Source organism: Temnothorax longispinosus, chromosome 10 (genome assembly GCF_030848805.1).
Source record: "Temnothorax longispinosus isolate EJ_2023e chromosome 10, Tlon_JGU_v1, whole genome shotgun sequence".
Taxonomy (NCBI): domain Eukaryota; kingdom Metazoa; phylum Arthropoda; class Insecta; order Hymenoptera; family Formicidae; genus Temnothorax; species Temnothorax longispinosus.
Window position 1 is genome coordinate 1,358,165 of NC_092367.1, and position 13,510 is coordinate 1,371,674.

Sequence of the window (13,510 nt, forward strand, 5' to 3'; positions counted from 1 at the left end):
AAATATACGAACTTGACGACAAATGACGAAGACTGTGTAACGTGGTTGACATTTGCTACCAGTGACGGTCAGGAGTATTGCCCGGTTAGCGAAAATGGCATATAGTTCATGTCATACGCAGCATAATTAACCGAGTTGGTGATAGCGTCCTAAAATTTGTTGTATAGAAATCAAATGTACACTAAATAGACATTGTAAAGCAAATGTGTGATATCGAATGGCAGAGTATGACATAGAAAACGTGCAGCAAACGAAGGATACAAGGCGATGATGAAGTGCGTTGACCGACTTGATACGACACAAACTAGTGCAGGATATGGCCCAGTCGAACATGCTGCTATGACATTGAGGTCACAGAAAACTCATTATCTAGTGTATCAACGTATGTGATATAGTCTTAAAAATAAGTTTTCAATACTAGAGATAAATGGACTGAAAAACTCGCAAAGAAGATCAGGTGTTGGCATTTGGTTCGAAAATCTCAGTTATTTTTAATGTAATTGAGTTTCTGACTTTTGTTAATTAAAAGACATTTAAAATAATTATATTCTTTAAAATAATCGTGTAAAATAAGAAATACATAAGACATAAACATTAATACCCTTGGAAACTATACAGGAACTGTATTAACAATACTTGGTGCACATACGCTGCCGCGCACGTGTATGTATATTACATAGGGGGGATATATGTGAAATGCGGCGTTATGTCATGAAAAAAGGGTTCCTTATATGTCCATTATGCGTTAAGTGCTATATTTAGCGAAGACTTAATAGCAATAGATAACATTGAGTAATCTAACACGCTCTTTCTGTACAGAACTTGTACACAAACAGTCATAATCTATAAAGTCATGCTTGTTGGTGGTGTGGCTAATTCGCCAATAAGGTAATTTAATTATTTCTATAGGCTGGAAAAAATGTTGTCAAGCTTGTTTCTAGGGGTATATAGATATAGTGGGTAGGAGTGATATATATATATATATTATGGATGGTCTAGAGTTATGTTCCGAGGACTGTTTACGGTTTTTATGAAATGTAGCCGTCCGGGAATTGAAAGCGCTATACATATGTGGATTCAGAGGTTCAAAAATTGGGTCCCTAAAACGTGTCCGGATAGACAGTGATGTTTTTTCCAGACATCTCCTGGAAACTGCGACACAATGTCTGGGAATATACCGTGATGGGAACAGAAAATAAAGGTACGCCGGCCAACATGAACAGTGGTCCGGACCTACCTATGAACATAGTTGCAGGTAAAATTAATATATGATAGTGAGTATAGTTATTGTGTATAATTGTAAGAGGCCAAAGATAAAAAAAGTACAATGATACCAAAAAATGTCAAAAAAGGTATGTGGGTAGAATAAAAGAAGATCGCACAACGATCGGAAGTCAGTGGTGGAGGTGGGTGGTGCTCGTAATCGGTTTGATAAATATTCTATTATATATCTAAGTGCATATGACAAACTAAGCAGGTCTGCACAATAATATCAGAGTATATTTAAGTATTTAAATAAGGTTAAAATTTAATTTTAAAGATAAAGAATTAAACTTTGCTTACGCGCAGTGGGAATAATACAAGGTAGATAATTATAACCACACTGACTGGGCTAACATAAAGAACTTTGACTTGAAGTGTCCATGATCAAATATTATCTACCTTGTAATATTTTATTCCGGGCGAAGAACCAGTTGACTTCCTTGGTCTGTAAAATTTAAAAATTTAAAACTTACAAGTCTTTAATATTACTCTGATATATTTGGCGAGACTTTTTGAGTTTAGTCATCCTGTAGAAGTAATCTTGATAAAAAGCGTGAATATTTATTTTTCGCAATGAGTTGGTGTACGTGAGATACAGTCATTTATATGCCCGGGTCGGTGTTCAAAAATATTGATCTACAACGATTTAATGTATTAAATTTTACAAAAGATTATGCAGACTTGTATATATCAGTACGATGTGAATCGAAATAGGAATAGTATAGATATAGGGTAGTAGCACAGGATAAAAAGTTGGTAAGGAAGGTGTAAGGGGTAATAAATCAGGTATTAAACTGTAAGTAATGAAGTTAACAGCGGAAGTAGTAGCCTTTGTCTGTTAGCCAACTAGCAACAACGCGTGAGGAAGAGCGCCGGAGGTCGTGGGATTGGTCCTATTGAACAAAAAATTCCAATGGTGAATTTATATTAGATAACGTTATATGTGTTGTTGTCACACGAGATGGTTGGTTAAATAATCATTTGTTGAAGGTAATTAGTGTCCAAAGCGGGCGGGACGAGACCAAGGATGTGCTGATCAAAAAAGTGATGAGGGGTAAATGAAAAGGGCCATAGAAAAAATTGATGTAAACTAAGAATACAAGGTTATTTCACGTTTCATTACGAGCTAGACCCATTTTCTAATTCATTTTATCAAATAAGATTATTAAGTACCGAGATTTCTTAAGTAGATGGATTAGTACAACAGAAGCATGGGGTTGTATGGGCCGTTCACTCGTTTAAGTAATGAAAGAAAGCATAGTCGGTGAGTAATGGCGATTTGGAGCTTTCGGGCAGAAAAAATGGACTTACCAGGAGCTATGGGCAGTCCGTCGGAACGAAGTAAGAATCGTACAAAGTGTAAACGTCGCTGTGGTTAGGTTATTTGGTCATCGACGTCAACCGTTGAACTTTAAAAGAGTAAAACGCGGCGTTGCTCAGCCATGTGAGGCGTGAATACCGAGGATTCGGTAGTGATTAAATGTATGTATGGGAATTTGAAAATAGGTTAATGTATGATGCAGAATATGCTTGCGGAGTGAGTTACGTGGACAGAAAGTATACGAGGACGGAAACCAAAGAAACTTGTTAATTGGGACAAATTGGTACAAGACAAGAAGACCCGCTTCTGTGGTGTTATGTACAAAGTCCAAAGGTTTAATTAGGGATTCCGGTTATCAAAGACAAGTCGGCAAATGTTTGGTTGATAGAGGTACTTTCGTATGTCGCGAAAGAATGTATAATACTGACTAAACTATTTGGGGGGACATGTTTTTCAAAGAATGAGACAGAAATATGGGGGTGTTGGGTTAGTCGTTACCATTGAGGGTTAGTAACTTTAAGGTTAAAGAGGTTCTGGAGGCAGAGGTTGGAAAAAAAAACAGATGTACAGGAATATGAAAAAAGTGTCACGCTGAATCACTACCTAAAGTGAAGTAGAAGTAGTGGGAAAATCGTTGGTGGTTAGCTGAATAGGTGGTGCGGCGTGGTTTGGGCGTCGTAATAAATTGTTGTTTGAGTTTACCTCTGGCGCATGGGGAAAAACATGGGGGGAATTGGGTGCTTTAGTCATAGTGGTGATTAAAAGTCCCCTGGGGAATGGAAAAAAATATCTGGTGGTTGGGATATGTTTTTACACAAGCATTAATATGAAAATTCATTTATTCAGGGCAAATGTTAAAGGGAGAGAACAGTTTTTTACCAAAAGAAAAAGGAAAGGGAAAAAAAGGAGGTAGCAACGGCTTTTAGAAACATAGTTGGTTTATTCAAATTTTCGAATGGGGGAAAAAACTGAGCTGCTAGTTGAGTGCCACTAAAAGTAGCGGTAAGTTCCAGAAAAGGGGGGACAATGCGGCATAGCGACTTGGTTGAAGCAAGGTTTCGATGACAGTTTGGAGTAGATTATAAAAAAATAAAAAAGGATAACACACATATAACTTTTGGTTTGGGGGTCCAGAGAATACACGGGAAGAAATAGAGGATAATTATTGAGGGGGGGGTCTTCATGTGAAAAAAGGAAGGGGGAGTAAGAGGGAGGGGTACACACACAGTACATGAGGGGAAAAGGGAGATACAAGAGGAAAGGAGAGATGGATGCGAAAGGGAAAGGGGGGAAGGGAGTATTAAGAAGAGAAGAAGTAGAAGAAGGGGATGGGACGGGAAAATAGAGAGAGATTTAAGGCGGCAGTTAGGTTTGGGGGGGGGGAAGGGGGCGAAAAAATCGGGGAAAGGGGGGGGAATCGAAAAGCAGTGTGAATAAAATACCGATGAGGGTGATGGGTAAAGCGGGGAAGAAAGAAAAAAGGCCCGGATGGGGGCGCCATCGGGTGCGCGGGGAATCCGTGGCGTGACACCAGATGTTTGGGGGTCCTGGACAGCGGGTGGCGGACTGGAGAATACAAACCACCAACGCTCTCGATGCTAAAATTTAGCGCCCAAAATGAATTGGTTCCACCCAATTACTCCAAACCTCGCTTAACCTCTCGCTAAACCCAAAACGGCGATCTCGATATAAGACTGTCCCGTTTTTCAAAGCCGGCCAGGCGTACGAAAATTATACTTTCACCCAAAGAGTAAACGTTGGCGCCGGGAGGAACAGAGGACACACGAAACCTTAAATTTTCGTTAGACACTATCGTTTTGCGCACCCAGAAAGAAGTCGGCAAGCCAAGTCGGTCAGAAAGTGTCTTATATCTGGAAGCTCTGATTTCCTGTTTAATATAAATATAGGATGGGTTCTCCACTAGCGGGATGTGTACATCGAAGTATCGAGTACTGTCTTTCATCGCGGATCATTGACATAACGACCAAGGAAGTGTTGCACGTCTGGTGTATCGCGGGTATGATATGTAGATTAGATCAAAAATAGCTGAACGTCACAGCGGTTACATGCGAAAATCTTGTACGCAGTCATCATTGCGAAATAACTATGAAGATAACTACCTCGCCTCAATATTCCAATATGTAAACAGGTAAAAATTACCTGTGCGACAATATCTCTAAAATCAAACGAATTTGTTTAAAAAAAAACTATAAAGAAATTCTTAAAATTTCAAAAAAAAGAAAATCCTTAGTCAGAAATTATTTGTGAAGACCAGAGGTAATGTAGGTGATAAGAAGACATACGGCAATGATAAGCGACAGGTTAGCTACAGGATAGTACTAAATAAAAGGAAAGGAGGCAAGTTAAAATAAAATTATGACCCTTAATCACAACAAACCTTGATCTGCCACACTGGGACTATTCAGGCGTCAGGGAATAGGAAGCATGGATGGGTATAATTATATTAGGGGATAGGAAAGTGAATTAAGGGTCTCGTGAGGTTCTGGGTCACATAAGGAGAGAAAAGTGAGCGGGAGTGCGTGATAAAGTCTGATTGGTGAACACGTTGCTCGGGAAGGACGAAGGAACGAGTGGGATGCAATGTCATATCGAATGGATGAAAATGGGAGAAAAAGGGAGAAAATAGGGTAGCTGGGAGAAGGAAACTCGAGGATAATCTGAACACGCCAAAGGTAAGTAAAAGTTCGCCGAAAACGGGTCAAGAGTTATATTCATGAAGTCTGGCCGGTGGATATGTCAACTCGGCGGGGCGTGAACGAAATAATATGGAAAACGATGGAGGGGGTATCCGGGAAATCAACATACCGGCTGTGTCCATATGTGGCTCGCGACCCTATCATGACTCGGTCAGCGTCCTCACGATAAATCTTTGTACAAACTTGTGGAACGGGGAGCTGTCTTTTTTAGCGGTTTATGAAAAAAACTGTACAACGACTACAAAGACGAACCGTTAGTTGGAATATTCGCTGGCAGGAGGCCCATACTTATCGTGAAACATCCAGATTTAATTAAGAATATTCTTATCAAAGATTTCTCCATATTCCCCGACAGACGGTACCGCCCTCGTGACAAGGTGCGCATAATACTTTAAGTTGTTTTATTAGAAATCTAAACAAAGTGCTTTTTGTGAAAATTTTGATACATCTTTATACACTTTGAATGATGAAAATCGTGAGATTTGCTTCAAGAAGTCTTACCCTTAACCCTTTGCGTGACAAAAACATTTTGCTCCACCAGTATCAGGAAATCAAAGAATTCTGCATTAAAGATTTTAAATACTTTTTTTATTAAATTTAATTTTTTTTATATATACAGGAGATAAAGAATATATTGCATATATATTATAAATATTAATATAATTAAAAAATAATTTATTACATTTTATTTTAAATTTTAATAATGTATAATGATATCGTTTAAAACATTTGCTTGGATGAAAAGTCCAAGTTTTCCTTTACAAAAAAGGAAACAATTTTCTTTCGCATGGATGCCAAAAATGCGAATTTGTTAAATATATTTAACGATAACGAGACAAAAATAAATATTTATATGATGTAAATATTAAATCATAATAAGCACACACATATAAAATAATTTTAATTTAAAAAATACAGATTAAAGTATATAAGAACTTTATGACGAATCTGGCTTGACGCTGCCTTTATGGAAAAAGCTATGGAAAAACTATTGTTTCATGTACTTCTTTCGTAACTGCAGTAGTTCTTTTGTAGTATAATTTTTCCGTAAGCATGGAGCTGTTGAAACGAAATATTATATCGAGTCTCGACGCTGAGGTCTTGAGAGTTAAGCGACTTTCTGTAATCTGGCGGAATTTAATTTTGAGCTAAATTTACTCAAATGCATTTTTCTTTTTGTTATACAGTCCGAACCGCTGTCGCAAAATCTTTTCGAACTGGATTCGAAAAGATGGCGACCATTAAGGGCGAAGCTGACGCCTGTTTTTACATCCCGTAAACTAAAGGAGATGTTTGTGTTAATATCAGAGTGCTCTGAACATCTTGTCCAATACGTGGAAAAATTAGTGAACAAAAATGAGCCTATAGAATGTGCCGAGATGACGGCCAAATACACGACCGACGTCATCGGTAGCTGCGTCTTCGGCATTGAGATGAACGCAATGTCGGACGAGGACAGCGAATTTCGCAGGATAGGAAGAAGTGTGTTCCATGCGTCCTTCTGGAAACGTCTACGATTCGCCATGAAGAACTACTTGCCATGGCTCTTCGACGTCCTCTATGGCTACATCCTGCCGCGATCGGAGGTCACCAAATTCTTCATGCGCATTGTCCTGGAGACTATGGACTACAGAGAAACGAATAATATTACTAGAAATGATTTTATTGATACGCTGCGCGAATTGAAGAAACATTCGGACAAAATGGACGATATCGGTAAATATTATTATTTGCTGCTTATTGTTTTAAAATTTTGTTAGACGGAGAGTTATACGAGAGTTGCATCCAAAATATAATTCTGTAATTATAGCGAAACAAAGTGTTAAAGTTTGTATTGGAGCAACGTCCGATTGGTTATATCTCAATTATTAAATAGTTAAATTAGTCGCAATTCTTAACATTTGAGGTAGGAAATTAAAAGATATTTCTAGAGACATTTTTTTAGATTTGACTGACAGTTTGATAGTTTCTCAAGCATTCACGTTTTTTGCTGCTGGTTTTGAAACCTCATCGACAGCGATGGCTAACGCGTTTTACGAGCTGGCTTTAAATCAGAAAATACAGGACAGGTTGCGTGACGAAATTGATCAGGAATATATAAAACATGCTGGCAATTTAACATATACAAACATCAAGGAAATGAATTACTTGGATAAAATATTCAAAGGTATGTTCAAATAGAAAATTTAAATAAATGACGGACCGCGTGACAACATCGATCTTTGCAGCGGCATTATAATAATAATTTCATCGCTGATGAAACTAATTGCAGTTCATCTTTAGTGCGTACAAATTTAAACAGATAGTTTGAACTATTTTTAATATAGAAGTCTTGAGAAAGTATCCACCTGGGCTTTTCTTTCCGAGAATAACGATGTCGAGTTATACTTTCAATGGTACCAAAGTTAGTATACCGAAAGGCCAATTAATATGGATTCCTATACACGCTATGCATCGAGATTCAAACATTTATCCAGAACCGGATGTCTTCGATCCAGAAAGATTTAATGAGGAAGCTGTGAAAAGCAGGCATCCGATGGTTTATCTACCCTTCGGTGACGGACAAAGAAATTGCATTGGTGCAGTGAAATTAATTTAAATGTCACTCTTCATTTCTCTTTGCGCCATTTTCAACCGGAAAAGATTTTTAATTGTGATCTGGTTTACACGACGATCAATTTTTATTTCAGGTTCCCGTTTCGCTGTTTATCAGACTAAACTTGGGCTCATAAAGATATTACGAAACTACAAAGTCGAGCCTTGTGAGAAAACGCAAGTACCTTATGTGGTCAATGACAAAGATTTTTTATTAGCTCCAAAGGATGGAATATATTTGAGAATACTTAAAATTAATCGAGATTAATTTAAGCTCTTTCTCTCTCTCTCTCTCTCTCTCTCTCTCTCTCTCTCTCTCTCTCTATCTCTCTCTTTCTCCCTTATAAAGTATACGTATATAAAAAATGATTAAGAAAATCTCCGTCAAGAAATGTAATAATAAAAGTCACTTTTTCCACTACAACACATGTATGTATAGTACTTATTTTACTGATATCGTATAGTAATTTCTCATCACGACATTAGTCAGACAGTAATTAAATCGTTCAAATTTATTTATTTATTTATTTATTTATTGACCAGCAAATATTATTTACAATACTTTATATACGCAAATAACACCTAAAGAGGCAAATAAATTGCCTGTACATAGGACTGGTTCTTATAAATTAATAATTAAAATTAAAGAAACATAACAAAAAAAAAGAAAAACAAAACAAAAAACAAAAATAAAACAAAATTAAAGAAAGTAGAATATAACATTAAATTCACACTATTGTGTTTTTTCGCTCGCGTTTTTTGCAACTGCATTGATGTTACCATTGATCCAATTAGATAAGTTATGTTTTACCTTTACATTACCTTTCGTAGTCTTAAGGCTTTTTTTTTAGTTCAATCGGCAATAGGTTAAATAATTTCAACAAAGTTATAAAACTGCTTTTAAAATTAGTAGTTTTATAGATCATTAGGTAGCATCAATTCTTTTTCCCTAGTTTTGCTAGCGGAGGATTCGAAATTTTGCTGATGATAACCCTATTCGCTCCAACCAGCCCTTTCGTGTCCCCACGAGTTTCTAATCCTCGCATCATCTCACGAACGTTTCGTCATTTCGTTCGTGAGTTATGATGCGAGGATTAAAAAGCGGAAAAAGGGGTTGAAGCGAATAGGGATAATTATAATAATGGCATAGGGCTTCGACAGCGAACGAACATTTAACGTTTCGCGGCATTTTATTCGTATTGGATTTCATTACAATTTTTATAATTTGGTTCTGCAGGGACATTAATTTATTAATTACGTTATTATACGCCCCTCCCCACGCTATTATGCCATACGTTGGGTTCCCAGTCAAAATGTCTCTCCTAAATGATCTCATACAAAAAAGTCTTGGAAAAAATATCTCAGTTCAAAATGTCTCAGTCCAAAAATATCTCAGTTCAAAATGTCTCAGTCCAAAAATATCTCAGTCCAAAAATGTCTCAGTCCAAAATGTCTCAGTCCAAAAATATCTCTGACAATAATTAACTTCGAAGGTACATCATACAATTAATATTACACAATATCATTATAATCAATTACATCTTACAAATTTTTATTACAAAATATCATTATAAAAAATTAATATTACATTTAATTAGTATTAGGACAGTTGTAAACTCATGTGACAACTCGTCTCGCGTGGAAAGTGTATATGCGTGGAGGCAGTAAGTTCCGCCCCCCTGCGGGGGGCTCCACTCTTATTAAACTAAACACATAGTGTGCCTTCAAAGTACATGCATGGACTTTCCACGCGTGGAAAGTTGTAAACCCATGTGGCAACTCGTTTCGCGTGGAAAGTGTATGCGTGGAGGCAGTAGGTTTGTGACTAATAAATCACAAACAATTAAGCCAACACTAGAAACATGTACCCGCATCATTTAAATCGACGATTTAGAACGTTAATAAATCCAGCAGACGTTTCATCCCACCAATATTATTTTAATTGAGATATTTTTGTTCGATACATTATTGCCTGAGATATTTTTGGACTGAGACATTTTGGACTGAGATATTTTTGGACTGAGACATTTTGGACTGAGATATTATAGACGAGATATTTTTGCTGAGATGTTTCGGGCTGAGATAAAATGAGGGGTCACCCATACGTTGCAATACTATTAAAGAGTGCATGATAAATAATTAACAGCGACTCCTGGGACAGCAGCCTGGATAACTTTGCAAAGACAAACAGTAAATATCTAGTCTTCTTTGTGATATAATTTAAGTGCAATTCCCATTTCATAGCTTGATCTATTATGATTCCAAGGTATCTGGTAGACACAACTCTCTTAACTCTTTAATTATTAATTTTAATGGAAATCTCATTTGGTACACTATCTGCATATATTCCAAAAGTGATAAACACTGTCTTGCTGATGTTCAGAGAGAGCTGATTCACGCAAAGCCATTGGAAGACAATATCCAGATATTCACACATCCGTCCCCTAGCCATTTTCCAGGACTCACCCGTTGTTACAACGACCGTATCGTCCGCGTACGAAGTAATTGATTTACCTGGTAATAAAGATAGCAAATCGATATGTAGAAATGTAATAAAGAGAAGTGAAGTAGCCCCAGTATTGTTCCTTGCGGAACTCCAATAGTTATTAACCTATCTTCACTGCAAACTCCATTTATTTTTACAGCTTGTTTTCTATTATTTAAATAATTTTTCAACAATGAGTAACAATTTCTTCTTATTCCGTAGTCGTACAGTTTGTCTAGTAGTATTTGGTGATTCACGGTATCAAAAGCCTTTGTCAAGTCAAGGAAAGTCGCAATTGTGCATGTACCATCGTTCAATTTTTTGTATATATAATTTGAGATTAGTGCAAGAGCATTTTTAGTACCTTTACCTTTCATGAACCCAAATTGTTTCTCAGAGAGAATATTTGAGTCAGTGAAAAACTTGTACATTCTTTAGTCACATTGCACCTTTCCCCAGCTTTATAAATAGGTACAACAACGGCATACTTTAAGTTATCTGGCCATTCACCATTTTTCATACATACATTTAAAATATATACCGTAGTGGATCTGCAATTTCGCATACAATCGACTTAATAACCTTAGCACTAACCCCATCAGCCCCACCAGCTTTATTTTTTAGACCGTTTATGACATTAGTTATTTCTTCAGCTGTAGTGTAGGATAAAGAAAAATTGATTATTGGAACCTTTTTTAGGTCGAGACGGTTAGGAATGTTAGAATGTATATGTTTTCAGCTAGATTAGTGCCTATAGTACAAAAAATATCGTTGAAAGTATTTGCAAGTTCTAGAGGATCATCAATAACTTTCCTCTCGGTTTTAATTTGATTACATATACTACTCGATTTAGATTTCCCCTTGTTTAATTTCTCTTGAACAAAATTCCAAAGAGACTTACTATTATTACATCTTTTTTCAACATCATTCTTATCGTATAAGAACTTGGCTCTATTAATAACTTTAAAAATTTAATTGTAATATATTATATAATCTCTTTAAACTCATCTTTTCCGTATTTTCTATGTAAGTATTCTATTACATATCAAAAATGAAATATGCAAAGTAAGTATAAAAAGTGTTTTCGCATGTCAAATATTTTTTTTACTATTCTTCTGCACTTCAAAACTTTCATGTAGTAGTTTACAGTTCAGATGTAGCATTCTTTTGGACATTTGTTATAAGACGTTGGATTGATTAAAAAGTATTTTGCCCTCGTAAATAATTTTTATTTTATTATCAAAATTATTATTTCATCTGATTGTTATAAAATTTCTACTACGTATTTGTCTTTATTTTTATACGTATAAATGTATACGTTCTACACGTTTTCGAATTATTACATTCGTCCACGTTCTCTCCGCTTATAATTTAGCACGACCTAGATGGCGACAGGTTATATAGTTATAGTATTAACTCTCAACTTTCCGGCGCAGTATTTTCTCCTCCCCGAATCGGAATGACAAGTAAAACAATATCGACACCGATTACATTAATGAAAAATTATTATTCACTTTATATCTCTCAAGTACTACATTGTGCGTGTTACAAGTCGAGCCTCCGAAAAATTACTGCATTGTGCGCTTCTTTAACAGCGAGCCTCTCGATTTCCGAACAGCGGCTCAGTTTTACATTGCGTTGTTTGTGTGTTATGTATAGTATATGTACATAAAATTATTTTTTTCTGCATTGTACACTTCGATAATCGTCAAAACAACATTAACGTGTCTGTGTTCGCTTTTATTCTTACTTTGCTACTTAAGGGGTAACGCCACCCCTGAGACCCTAAAGTTATATCTAAGTTTGGGAATTTTTTGTGGGCAAATGAATAGCTTTATTTAAAAAAACATAAACCCCTTTATTGTACACATATATAACTATAAAAAAAATATTTTTATTAGTCATAATTGTTCAAAATGACGGCGTACTGGCACACTTAAAATATATATTTTATACAAAAATTAGGGTTTTCTCGTTGAGTTATGACTGATTTCATGCTCAAAAACATATGAGACGTATCGGAATGTATCAAATATTGACAACATATATCCAAAAGTAATATATTATGTTTATTTTAGAGTCAGTTAAGGCACTATCAATCATTTGAGGACCATAAAAGGCCCAAAAATGGCTAAAAATAGGGTTTTTCGTATTTTTGAGTACGGCCCACCATTCCGAAAAATCTGAAAAAATTCTAATACATGTAGAACACTAAAATATACAATTTTCTAGAGTAATTAGACCTGCAACTATCAAAAAAATTAGAAAAAAATTGATTCAAATATTTATTTAATTTTTTTAGGTTAGATATTTAACGCGCCTAAAGCTCAAAAAAATTGTGTGCTAAGTACTTTTTATAAGCTATATTCTCAAATTTTTTCAAAATTTTTAACATGAAGGAACCAGAGAAAAAAATAATTTTTGAAAAAAGCGGTTTTTTGGTGCCACTAGAAAAAGGAGGGGGGATGATAGTCGGAAAAATCGTAGAAAATTCTTTTTTTAGTGTACTTATGCAGATCCAAAGTCATTTTGCCGTTTCATTGACAGTGGCATTTTGCCTATCTTACCGTGGGGTACCCTTTTAAAGATGTTATATTTTCAAAGATATCCGCGGACAATTATTTGACGAAAATATATAACGAGTACGAAGACGAATCATTGATTGAGATATTTTGCTAGAACGACACCTGTTCTTATTTTAAGAGATTCTGACTTAATTAAAAATGTTCTTATCAAAGATTTCTCCGTATTCGCTCATAGAGGACTATCCACTTTCGAAAAGATCGAATATTTAAAACTATTATATACTTCAGAAAAGATATTGAACAAGACACACACGGCGCAAATTCTTTAAAGATTTACATATACTTTTCTAATTTTTGTATAACGAAACTAATAAAGAAATATGAAATATGCCTCCAAAAGCCTTAAGCAAGTTTTTACAAGTTATAGAATTTTATTTTGAGCAAAATTTATTTCATTACACACAGAAGAGAAAAAGTGTTAAATTAAGACTTATAGATATTCGTGTATTAAGCAAGAATCTATAATTCTTTTTATAAGAATTTCAACTTTTTTTCTTGATTAAACTACATAAATACCTTCATTTAAACAAGTTTTCTTCGTTTA

General features: G+C 35.5%; 1 protein-coding gene across 2 annotated transcripts; it reads left to right on the top strand.

The window, feature by feature from the left end:
* The first annotated feature begins 5,512 nt into the window (after positions 1–5,512).
* Positions 5,513–8,320, top strand: LOC139820569 (probable cytochrome P450 6a13). Of its 2 annotated transcripts, none has more exons than XM_071790933.1 (5): positions 5,513–5,678; positions 6,489–7,017; positions 7,247–7,468; positions 7,629–7,880; positions 7,992–8,320. In XM_071790933.1, exons 2-5 carry the CDS (start codon positions 6,591–6,593, stop codon positions 8,162–8,164), a joined length of 1,074 nt encoding a protein of 357 aa, XP_071647034.1. In that variant the 5' UTR covers positions 5,513–5,678; positions 6,489–6,590; the 3' UTR covers positions 8,165–8,320. The 2 variants fall into 2 exon arrangements, with proteins under 2 accessions (XP_071647034.1, XP_071647035.1); XM_071790934.1 differs by having other exon boundaries at positions 7,629–7,902; positions 7,992–8,122.
* Positions 8,321–13,510: the final 5,190 nt, after the last annotated feature.